This window comes from Bombus vancouverensis, chromosome 7 (assembly GCF_051014615.1).
Source record: "Bombus vancouverensis nearcticus chromosome 7, iyBomVanc1_principal, whole genome shotgun sequence".
Taxonomy (NCBI): domain Eukaryota; kingdom Metazoa; phylum Arthropoda; class Insecta; order Hymenoptera; family Apidae; genus Bombus; species Bombus vancouverensis.
Genome location: NC_134917.1, coordinates 9,650,427 through 9,663,727, shown reverse-complemented (window position 1 = coordinate 9,663,727; position 13,301 = coordinate 9,650,427). Strand labels below are relative to the sequence as shown.

The following is a 13,301-nucleotide window of genomic DNA, read 5'->3' as shown; positions in this document are numbered from 1 at the left end:
GCTCGCGATCCAACATACTCGCCACTATCTTTCAGGCCGTAGCTCTCGGATCGCCCTCTCTCACGATCTCGGTTCTTTTCTGTTCCTTTATCTTGCTTCATCTCCATCTCGATCTCCATCTCGATTCTCCGTCTCTATTTCTACTTCAAGACGCGCTTTCTTTACTCTCTCCAATCGTAACTCGATGTTGCGTGTAAATATTATGGAAAGTCCAAGGATACTTGGAGGGTTCTTCTTCGCCGTTCAAGGTTCTAAGCAAATATCCAAGTGGCATAGTAAATAAAGCGCTACCGCTCCTCTCGGTCTGGCAAATCCTTGTAGAAAGATATGCAACACCAAGTCCGTCGATCACGGTCAAAGGTCGGCCTGAACTTTTATAATTCCACGATGACCGGTGTCTAAGTGCTTGTCTAACTTTGTGTCGTTGCGAAACGTTAAAAGGAATCGGCGTATCAAACGATAGATGAGTTTTATTATCTGTTCGGTATTTCGTTAGGCGATTCCATTCGTTTATATTGACGGGAATTAGCAGAATGTGGTCATTCGTCGTCCTTCTTTTGTTTTCTTTTCTCTTTTCATCAGCGTTGTCTCGTGTGAGTGAACCTAGAAATTTTTTGTTCCCATACGTTTTCATTTTGTTTATATGCACAAACAAGGTTATTTCTCTAAGTATAAATACATATTTGTGTTTGTCTTAATCCTTACACGTTTATGTCATATCCTTTACGTGTATAAAACAACAGTAAATAAATATTCAAAGAAATAGTAGCATAGGGTGGTAAAGATATATTTAAATGCGTATTTTTTTTTTTTTTTAAGAATTTTCTATGTTTCCATCGATTGAAAAATGTAACTTTTCCAAAATGAGAACATTCAATTTTCTGTACAGCTCTTTCTTTGAAAAAGGATCTTACATTTGAATCGATCCGAAAATGTACTGTTTTTAAGATAAGAAAAGGATTTGCTATTTGTATTATATTCGTCGTGAATTATTTATAGAAAAGTGAAAACACATATCTTTGGATATTTAGCAGTATATAAATTATTATTTTTCGAATTTGCACGAAGATATTTAAATTGTTTTGCACTTGTATTTTCCAACTACTTCCATCAGCGCCGGAGGGCTGCGGCTGTAATTACTATTGCATTCTGATGCGCTCAGGTTCGTTCTCTCGTTACTTGCGCGGATCTCTTAAAGTTGCTTTTTGTAATTCCTGCTCGTTACCCACGTATAGAGCATCGTTGGCTTCTCTCGCTTTATTTTTAATCATACGATATTATTTCCGAACTTATTTGGAATACACCTAAAGCCATTTTATGCTATTCTCTGTAACTTGGATATTTCATTGTTCTTGTTTTGTCATTAGGTCGATCAAAAAGTTCTATGGTTTTTGCTGCTGAAGGAAATCGGAGAAATTAAAATCATCTTAATCTCTAGAACTATTCGATAGACATAAAAGTTATTAATATATTGTTATGAACTTTAATTTTCTATTATGCAGTTCGAAAATTTCAAGTATCAAATGCAAAATACATGTTATAATGATTTCTTTTACGATCAAGTTTGAAACGTGTGCTGCAACCTTACGAAGATTTGTTGTGTTGGAACAGAATAAATTGGTGGTGACATTGGTCTAGAGAAAGTTAAGGTACAGGAAAAATATTGGTAGCCCACAAAGGATAAATGGCGACGAGTCGTAAATATCTCCCACCTAATTAGCACTTAAATCCTTTTTTGGAGATCCCTTTTTCTGTCAAAACTTTTTAAGATTTTTCGCCCTTTACTGCCGAAGATGGAAATATTTTCACTGTGAAGCCACAAAGTACCTGTCCCAAACCTTCACGGTCGATACCTGCGGATCTCACGAAGGGTTCGGCTTCTGGTTAAGCTTCTACATGGAGAAAAATTATGGAAGCTGAAGGGCTGCTTAACAGTATTACCATTTTCGAATTCTTATATTCCAATTTTGCTTTCGTTGTAGCAAATAAACAGAATATGTAACGTCTCCAATAAATGTAAAACGTAAAACTGTAACAAAATCAGATTCTATGCAAAAGAAGAAGAATCACGTGTGTAATAAAATTGAAATATGAAATTACGAAATTTCATCATTTCAGTGAAAAGAAATTTCATTGAACAGTACAGAAATGAATAAAGCGATATAAATAGCAACATGCTAGAATCATAATACAAGTTTTTACATAGTTCTTATATAATGATGTAAACTGAAAACACAGAATTTGCATGTATCTTTTCCTGGATAGTAGACTGATGAAATTAACCGTGAAATAAACGAAGTCAAAGATCTTATCGATACTACTATGAATTAATATATTGACATAAAAGAAACCACGCAATTCATTAACATTTGTAATTTAAAATATACGGAAAACTACTAATAATGTATCGATTTCCTTACGTATAGAATAACTAGCAGATAAAATTAGTGGAAAGCAGTCCGATTTACGTTAAATGTTTCCGATTGTCCTGATAATCCAACAGTGTACTACATCATAGTTGCTTCGTACGATATCAAAGGTGGTGCGATTCGTTCAAGGTTATCGCAGAAGAATACGAGCGAAGAATAAAAATCCGACGATACGTAAGAATATAACGTGGTAGCGAGTATAATGGGACGTATTATGTATATGCGTCGTCTGTATCTTGGTGTATGGTAACAAGTAGCAATTACAGGTGAGTGAGGTCAGTGTTAATACGACAGTCGCGTGAGAGAAGAGTTCCAAAAATGATATGGTTCGCGAGCGGCGACACCGTGTCTTCTTGCGTAATCTCTCTGTACAATACGCACAGTACAACCTTCTCTTAGGCAAAGGTCCCGGCAGTGGGCATATATGTATTAATTTAGCTTGCTCATTACGTATTGAGAGTCCTGCGGACGCTCAACGCTGGATATTACATGTCCGTGGCCATCGTAATCACCGCTTTACACACTTCCACACCAGAGGCAAGGTCGCGAGATCCAACTCCTATGCGTGTGACTATATTACGAATACGAATTTCTTACCAATGTCCACCTAACATACGTCTGCTTTTTCTCTTCTTTATTTTTAGCAAAAGTCAATTTAGATCGTAGTGTCACGTGGAATTGTTTGCCTGCTATAACTTTAAGATTTGCGTTCGCGTGGAATTCATTTTCGAAGAATTTTGTTCTTAGTGCGAGAGAATCAAATTGGTAAATCTCTTTGATAAAACCGATATAAATGGGCATAGAGCGTAGAACGTTCTTCTTCTCGCGTGATTTTAATTCTTCGACTAAATGACAAATACATCTTCCTTAGAACTTATGTGAATCTATAAACATCATGAATTATAAAGTATCTATTAGAATTAATAATTCGTGAATAATTATTCACGAGAATAATTTATGAAGTCTGATTGGTGGGGTTGGTATAATTTGACTTTCTTACATTAGTAAATTAACACGTTCGCTCTGTTAATCGGATTTTTATTGGCACCATAAATCATTCCCAAAGAATATTTGTTTTTATATTGTACAATTTTACACGTGACGCATATAAATATAGAATTTCATTTCTATCTTTTTTTTTCTATAGGGTGCATAGAATTTATAAATACATTTCTTTTACTTTGAAGCACTATAAATAGATAATATCTTCCAAATTATTGTTTCAAGTAATAACTACGAATTAAATTAAATTAAATTTGATCGAAGACTTTTCTACTTACTGCTTTCTACGAATTATGAAATTTTTCCTGCTTTCTACGGTTCTTTTCAACTTTCATTACCTTTGATTCATGCGCCGAGTTCGAGTCAATATCATCGTAAAATTATGTGCCGAATCAAATCCAAAGCATACGCCGCGAACGTGTTAAATATAATCATTCAATATTCATTCATCGATATAATATTCTTTCTGGAAGATAATCACGTATGAAAGGCGATAGTTATTAGTAAGGAAAATAATATGGCACATACAGAATCAGTGTAACAGTACGTACGCTCGTTACATTCGTCAGATATATAATTTAACTGTCGAACGATGTTAAACTACTTTTCAATCTGTGAATGTTCAATTGGTTTGTAAATCGATATTTCCCTGTTACGTCTTCTACTTCATTATGTAATTATTTACCTTGCAGTACGATAACGTGTTTCTTGTATGTACCTGAAAAAGACCTTCGTCCACAACGAGATTCCAACATTCTGAACTAGCTTGGTATTGTTGTTCGATGCTCTGTGAATGAGACTTAACGACAAACTGCTGCACGTCATTCATGTGTGTCTGTTGCAGTCAAAAAGCATTCGTTCCCTCGACAGTTTCTTTTAAAACAATTGAAAATCGTCGATTTCTCGAATCGAAGCGAACAATAGATCTCGACTGAGACTAATGAAACTAAACGCTGCGACAGCGATAGCCATTAGCCATCGCAAATACACGGAACAAATATTTGTACTGTCTCTCGTATTCTTATGTAGCGATCAGTTCCTCCGTTGTCACCGCGAATACAGTATCATCGTGTAATTAATATTCGCGTAATGTCGCGGATTTTCAACAGTAAATCATGCACAAAAATGATCACAAAACGAAGCACGCACTTGTGTATAACTGTCACGGTGCTCTTAAAGTAATCAGATAAAACCGAATCGATTTATCAATCGATAATGCCTGTTGACTCTAGTCGTTTTTTCCTCGTAGCTTGAAGATTGCAAGGAAAATAAATAATCCATGTATACCGAATTATACTATATCACGAAATGGGGTAGATTTCCTTCGAATCACACATTCTACCTTATATTCTTACTAAGCCTAAGTCAGTTTGAAATTTGGACGATCTTTGTCAACAGAAACACTACACTTCCTCGCGTCACAATCGCCTTTCTATATAATTAGCGATTTAACCCGGGACTCCGTTTCAACGATGTTAACGGATCAAAGTTTTTCGACGAGGGAAAAAATGGCACGCTAATTTCCCACAAGGTTTACGTTTACTTCGAGCCGCATGTCGTCCGCGAGTGTTAGTCGCGGCCGCGTTGCCAGGAATACAACGCGATCACGATCGTGCTCGGCAAGGATCATGGTAGGGGTCCCCGAGTTCTCCGATTGGCGGCAGTTTTCAGGTGTAGTTCTCCACGTGCATGCACCAAGTCCTGTGCACGTATGCATTGCGTCACGTTCGCGTCTCTCGTTGCCCGACGAGGACTATCTCGGTAGGTCATTGTCACGATCCTCCTCCCGACTAACAACGTGACTTATTTCGCCGGCTATTCGCGACGTAAACGTAAAAACGTCCAACCTGCGAGTCTAGGAGAGACGTTTATTCCACGAAGAAGCTTAACACGTTGACAGCCGTAATAATTAGAAATAATTATTTTTAGTCCTTTCTGGCGAGAATTGTTTTATCCTTGAATAGGATAGCGGTAACGTTGTTCAAGTGTCGATGAATATAGAGAAAAGTAGCCAAATACGGAATATCATTTTGTTCGTTGAATTTCGCTTTTACATACTCGTCCGCGACAAATATACGATTTTTATGGCTATTCAGTTGCGTTATACAGGCATATACGCTCGATTTAAGAGAAGTCCTGTATTTCTAACGTTATGATCAATTTTCAATATTGAAGTAACATTTAAAAAAAAAAGACATAAATTGTACTTCGTACGCAATAGGAAGCCAAATATTGAAATTAGGTACAATATCTTAAAAAAAATAGTTTTATTCTTCTTACTGATTATAACGCTTTGGTTCATAAAATCACGTTTTTAAAAGATAAAAAGCGAGTATATTCGAGATAATCGTGAAACTCTACATGAGGAAATTCGTGATGTACTCAGAGTCTGCACATTAGACACTTGATCCATATTTCTCCAGCAGAGACAGATATTCATTTGTCAGAGCCTTAAAAATTGCATTATTCAATAATAAATTAGCTATACTGTTCGATACTTGCCTTTTAACCTGCATATTTTACTTTCCACTATTTCCCCCACCCTTCTAAAAAACTGTATTTTTTCACTGTTCTTTTTCACTAAGAAGTACCATACGATTTACATGTGACGGTGTTTGAGAATCAATGAATTTTTAATATTCGCGGCTATTGTAGTTCTTCTGGGTACCCCAAATTGTGCATCTCATAATAGGCAACGTGTTAAAATCCCGTCTTGAACCCGAGTCTTCTCTCTGGTGCGATTTCGATCTAAGCGACAGACGTTCGTTGCATTAACATTAACCGATCCTATCTCGGACGTTACGCGCATCTTATGTGTGTCAGTAGGTTCGAAGAAATGTGGTAGAAGTTGGAAAATATAGTGCAACCTCAATTACCGAAACAACTATTTCTCTTTGTAGCCAACTCCGCGTTTCTCCTTTCTGAAACGCGAGTTTCTTCCCGCTGTTATGAGCTCTTTTTTCAGTAGCGTGATTCGAAATGGTATTAACCTTCCGGAGCTCTAATCTATTAGGTACACGGGAAATCTTTTTAGTAATATCTTTTTGACGGACATATTGTTAAAGTGAATGAAATTTGCCGACGATAAGTAGCTATTATACGTACAATACATTAACACCGGAGCCATCAATTCGTCATTTTTAGCGGTTAATATATCAAATACGAGAAAAGCTTTTTATAGATATCCTTAAACAGACACATTGTAGAGGTACGATGCATTAACGCCAGAATTATCCGTTTTATTAAATTTTCCATCGAAATTTTGTACGCTTGCAATAATACATTTTTGAAAATGTATTTGCGAATGATTGTAAGCTACGTGGATGAAAATTCGAATTTTCTTTTGTATCATGCGGTTTTCACGTAGCTTTCACTGTGATCTTTTGGGCAATTTTATGTTTCGTGTTTCACGTTTCAGTCAATGATAATTCCACTGTTTATAAACTTTTCAGTGCTTAAAGACTTGAAAATAATTAGTATCTTTATCCAAAGTAAAATTGGTAATATAATAGAATATATAAGAAATATATAATATATAACATGTAATAATAAGTAAATATGTAACTATATTGGTTATATGTTATAATATATATTGGTAATATAACAAAATAAACTGATATAGGTATTCACATATTTGATAAGACAACTAGATCTTTGCTATTATATTCGTCGAACTACATGTGTCATTTATCGAAAACTGGTATTGGATATAGATAAGTTGTTTTAGAATTAAGTCATTTAAAGTGTAACAAATCGCACGCGACATATACATACATTGAAATTCATATAAATACATTGAAAATATACAAATATCAAGCTGTCTTGATAGAAATTGAATATTGAAGCCATCGTTCGTATGTCGATGTGCTATACATATTTAGAGCTTGTAGATTTGCAATAAAATATCTTCGACTGTGTACGATGAATAATAATAACGTAAATTTATGAACAATACAAACTTGTCTAATAACAGATAATCAAAATATTTTCTTGTAATCGTCAACCTGAAATTCAGATCAGTTTTTTATTTATAAAAATTAATGAAAATACGAAATTCATTGCAGGATAAAAATTTGTTGTTTATGATTACTGGAGTTTTCTTTAACCTAATTGAGTTAGACATAGAATATACATAGTTTGTTAACTATAATCTGGAATATTTAGTACTTTAGTATTTTTTAGTATAAATGCATTTTATGAGAAAATGTATAAAACAAAATTTAACGAACTAAGATAAAATATATTCCAAGTCATAAATAAAATGCGATATTTATTACGTACAATTGCTTTTTAATTTGCTACAATTTTCTCATTCTAATAATTACTCAGTTCAAGAATGTAAATTTTGTTCCCTTCTTTTTTCACCAGCAATTTAAATCTCCCGAGTAAATTTTCCAATAATCAATAATTATGACAATTGTATTGATATTTGAACAATTATGACAACTGCATAATTATATCAACATTAGTCACATCTATAGTGATCTACATGCCGCTACATTATTACATAAAGGCTGATATTATTCGTACAAACGAAAGGCATAGAAACGTGAACTAAACGTTTAAGATTTATCAACTGACGTTGAAATATGATTATGAGATGTAATTTTCAAGCAACCTAATGAGATAGAAAGATATGATTTCAGATCAATGGAATTATTTCACCTGTTTTCATGAAGCTGCGAGTATGTACTATGCGCTATTTATGGTTCATAAATAAAAACATTTAATTATGGAATAATTATACCAACTATATGCTGCCTTGGTAATACACGTATACGTATGTTATAATAATATTGTTTACGATATCAGCAAACTTTTAAATATCTATATTATTGAGTAATTAATCTTAAAAAGGTCATCCTCGTAGAAGAAATGTAACTTCAACAATTTTGAAACTTACACAACTTATACGATCATAGAAGTTACAATTTATGAAATAAATTTTTAGAAGCAAGAAAGTATACCAGAATCGAATTACGTAGAGTTAATTAGTAAATGAAAGTTTTATTAGCTTGAAAACCATTTCCTAATAATTATATTGATGATTCCTAACAAAAAGTGCCTGGATACTTGTTAATAATATAAACATACATATAAATATATGTTATATAATAATATGTAATAATATAAACATATGCATAAATCGATCGTTGAATATAATTACTTAAAGCTAAACGGCGACACGTTTCATTAACAATCGTCTTACTCGATGCTGCATCGGATGAAAAAAAAGGTTAATGAAAATGCTAGTTTTTCTAGAATTACACAACTTCGCACACTGATATCCAACAGGAGATAACGATAATATTGAAGAAAATAAAATCAAGGTCGTACGTACTTGCAAGGAACGATGGTGTGGATGATGGGGATGATGAAACTGCGGTGTGTGAATCATGTCGCCGGTCTCAGGATCCTCGCACCTGGATGACTTCGCGACCTCGACGCTGCTCGAGCTGGTAATAGCCGACTCGTCCTTTGCACTCGTGGATTCTTCGATGCTATCTTTTTCCTTCTTCTTCACTTCCGGCTTCGTTTCCTATATAAGCAATCTTCATATTATAATGCCAATGTCAGCTTTTCGTTAACGACAAGTCGCTCGAATGGTTAACCAAACTGCACGATTTTCGAATGTTTTACATTGTGAGAAAAAGATTAAACCTTGGTTGGATTTATTGTATTTTCATTAGGATCATTCGATTTTCCCGTATTACATTGTTAAAAAATAGATGAAACATTTTATCGGTATACCTGAAGTTTAAACTAAACGTATCTTAAATATGTATTTTAGATATCTCAGTTCATTTTAAGTAGGTAAATCTATTTAATCGTTTATTTATTTATTCCACTTGTATCGGAGTTGACCTTGTAATTGCAATGATAATTGGAAAATTGCGAAGGACACTAATACATAATTTCATTTACTACGCTTTTATAGTAAGTCGAGTATAGTCTGAAAAGAAACGGCCGGAAAATTCGTACAGGTATAATTGGAATTTTGACCATAATGTTAGTATTAGATGAAATACTCTATTTTCTGTATACCACTACCTTGTATTTGTAATTTATTATTTCCAAAGATTACAGTGACGGATCGCAGTCTTATATTTTTATAGATAGATAATAAATAGACAATAGAAAATCGAAAATTAAAAATTTGTAACAGATATAAAACTTTGGAAAGAGCCATACGTTTCTATCTTGGGGAAGATTATCGCTACGTCGCTATTTTATAACGCTACAATAAATTCAGTTAATTGTGCTATAATATGCTATGATAAATTCAGTTAATTAGATACAAAAATGAAGAACTAAATATTTTAACATCGACTTAACAATTCTACAGCGATGGTGAAATAAATGATAAACTATTACACTGTATCTTTATAAAGTAAATTAATATAAATACAGTTTACTGTAACGATTTGAAAAGTCTATTTTAAAATGTTTATAGTCACAAACTTAGAATACGTGTACTATAATCGTATAGCATAAATAAATATACTCTAAATTAGAGTTAAATTACTACTGAATCTTTCTAATGATAATTGTGAAATGATTTCAACAAACAGGATGGAAAGAAGTGACTCTCGTTTATAAGACACTGTAAAATATATTAACATCTATCAAATATCGATTTTTGTTATATTCGTTTTTAAAGAGAAACACGGAATAGCCTGAAATATTGCTAGCATCCATAGAAGAACAAGTGAAATCAATATATTACTCTATACACGCAACGCTAAAAATAAAATCCTTCTGCGTAGACTTAATGCGTAGATTTAAGAATAATTAGTACATTGCCAATATTCATGCAAATTTATACTTTTGAAGACATAATTATAAAGATAGAACCTCGCTGGAAAATTGTTTCATGTTGCAAGAGATACTAAATTTTAGTCAATTTACATATTTTTTCATATTACATGCATTCGTAATTCATGTTACGTAGAATTTTGTATTTTCAAGTTTCTTACAAATGCATAAAAATCCGCAGTCTAACGATTAGAACGTAGGCGTAGAAAATAAGAAAAATTGGTGTGCCCACCGCGATATATGTCGTAAGAAACGAAAGCTATTATTATTATTATTATTATTATTATTATTAAAGAAAAACAATTCCAAAAATGAATACGAGATAAAACTCACTGAAATATCAGCAAATAAAGATCGAACGAACCTCTGATTGCGCCTCATCGAGACCAACAAGTTGTAACGCCTCCTCGAGGTTGAATCCGTCGGGAAGACCCAAAGTATCGTTGTTGAGAAGGCCTTCGACGTTCGTACTTCCTAAGAGGCCACCTTCCAGTAAGTCCGAAGGGAAATCATTCTCGAGTTCTAAAGTGTTGGTTAATCCCAAAGAATCGTCGGCTAGTCCGGCCAACGGGTGATTGTTTAAATCTAACGACGCGTCTCGAAGGAGTTGATCGTCTTCTTCGATCGCGTTGTTTCCGTTCTCGCCTTGACTGCCGGAATTGAGGATATATTCACCTGTAACACAAGGCACGTTCAGTTCAAGCAGATCGAACATTTGCCATAGAATCAAGGTCATCGATATCGTTCAAGAGGAGAAGAATTGTTTAATCGTGAAAAAGCGTTATTACTCATATTCCAATCTGTCGCATCAGTCTCATCTAATAGCGACTTTTGTCCCGCCTGACTCACAGAAAGAACGCACGCGATCAAATTATCGGTTGACGAAACATAAGTAAGCGTAAACAGAATCGCGTGCCCAAGTACGACTCTTAAGGATCATTTAAAACTATTTAATTGCAGTTAAGATTGTATAGTACCGGATAGATTGCGTACTTTAATTCTCCACTATTACATTCCGCACGATATTTATTGACAACTATAATTCATCGCTTGCTATCCTTCTTTTTACCAACTAATAGCAGACCTCGAAATGTGAAAGAAACATTTTTGAGGGTGGGACGCGCGTTACGTTTATATGCAGGTTTAAGAATCGTAGCAGCGTAAATCGGTTTGCTGCTGTCTTTCGCGAAACGGCGTATCGTTGTCAAAGATTCAGTATATTTTTTCAAGCCGTAAAATGTACCAAGACGGAAAACAAAGTTATAAATGGGTAGCTTAATTAATTGCGAAACTATAGAAACGATGATTCTAAGAATGGAATGGACACTTACACCAGTATAATTTTCAATTTGTCGTACATGAATAGAGTATGTAAAGATATATATTACTTTGTATGCTGAATTCCAAGCCATGGTTCAATATTTAGAACTTGTATCACTATTTTTTTTAATATAATAAAACGATTAAAAAATTTGTCACAGATCTTAAACGCAGCAAAGGATGTTTGTTAGATCACGTACGTTTAGTTCAAACGTTTAATTCATTGCACTATTATATCACATAATAAAAGTCGTCTTCCTTTCACACAGTATCCTTACAAACATTCTTCATATAAAGTTCACTAAATAAATCACTCGTGAAAACACCATGATTATCTGACGTAAAAAATACTTCAAAGTTCATACGTCTTATTATTGTTACATCTTAATATTATCGAAAATATTTCATCAAAATCAACACTTTACACCATCATCGATACATATGAATATTGGTAAATCGGTGTTACATGTACGAATCGACGCATAGATCCAAATCTGTAAAAATTCTAGAAACGTAATTTTTCCACGAAAAAATCTACCACGCGTTATATTCGTTTGACGATTGGGCATTCGAACATGTTTAAAAAAAAGATTATACATAAAAATGGTTCTAGGAGGATTTGAGCAAACCGGATTCACTGTGACTCGACTAAAACTCGATTCGTCTGAAGGCGCAGCACTCGAAAACTGACTGTAGCCGACGGACAGGTAAAATTTCGGAGGAGGGACAGGAAAGGAAAAAAACGTAACTAATTGAGGGACAAAGGGGTGTTGTTGAAGATCCACCTGCTGGTTTGAACAACCCCCAAATGTTCCCGCCCCACGGCCAATCGCGCGTCCCCGTTTCTACCCTACTTCATCCCTTACGCACGCTCCGAACGCGATCTCAGTCTACATTTACCTCACCGTCGCTCTTCAAAACGCGCAACGCACCATCTACAATGCGTACAAATTTCTAAAGTGCCCGTTCTTCGAATCGATGCTTCACTACGCAAATATTGTAGGGTCCACTTTTCGTGAAATTTGAGTTTTCCTATACAACTGATAGAGTCCTTCACTGTCCTTTACACGACGCGTAAAAATTACATTTACATTTATTTCGTAGATTCGTGAAAAATAATATCTTTGTTTATTGTATCTGATAGAGATATTTTTAAGAACCACGATCCATCTTCGTCGCTTTATGCGGTTGGAAAGGATCAATGCACGATTTGCAACCAAATTTTATGATAGCATCGACGAAGATAAATACAAAGTAAAATGTATTTATTTATTTATGAATTTTTAAAACTATTTCTCTCGAAAAGCGCTGAAAGCGAACACACATAATATTTGTGTAGTAAACAATCGAAATTAGGGTTCGACGTTCTCAATATTTTTTAGCTTCTAATGTGATGATGCATATGGGATATCGCATGTGGTTTCTTCAAAACGTCGTACATATAGCCCTGTTCATAAGTATTAGAATAGTTGTGACGAAATGAGATAATCCAGACAAATCATTAGATACTTAATTCCTCGACGCTCGTGCCCGTTGTTTAACTATGAGAATACGAGAATGAAAGAGTACGACGATGAAAGGAACTATGCGATGAATTTAGATGTGTGATACCATACGGTAATAAATTAATTGCTATATACACGACCGTCAACGGATTGAATAATAATCTGGACAGTCAAAGACAATCTACCTGCAGAAGGAATTTCCGACGAACAATTACTCGCAAAGTAAAAC

The 13,301-nt window shown here is 34.4% G+C and overlaps 1 protein-coding gene across 6 annotated transcripts in view; it reads right to left on the bottom strand.

Moving 5' to 3' along the window:
• cnc (NFE2 like bZIP transcription factor cap-n-collar) overlaps positions 1 to 13,301 on the bottom strand; it is a 111,738-nt gene that overhangs the window by 33,087 nt on the left and 65,350 nt on the right. For all 6 annotated transcript variants that reach the window (XM_033338672.2, XM_076620096.1, XM_033338671.2 and 3 more), the window contains exons 4-5: positions 10,612 to 10,922; positions 8,773 to 8,970 (exon numbers count right to left, since the gene is read on the bottom strand). In XM_033338672.2, coding sequence (XP_033194563.1) covers positions 8,773 to 8,970; positions 10,612 to 10,922 — 509 coding nt within the window. The remainder of the gene's footprint in view (positions 1 to 8,772; positions 8,971 to 10,611; positions 10,923 to 13,301) is intronic.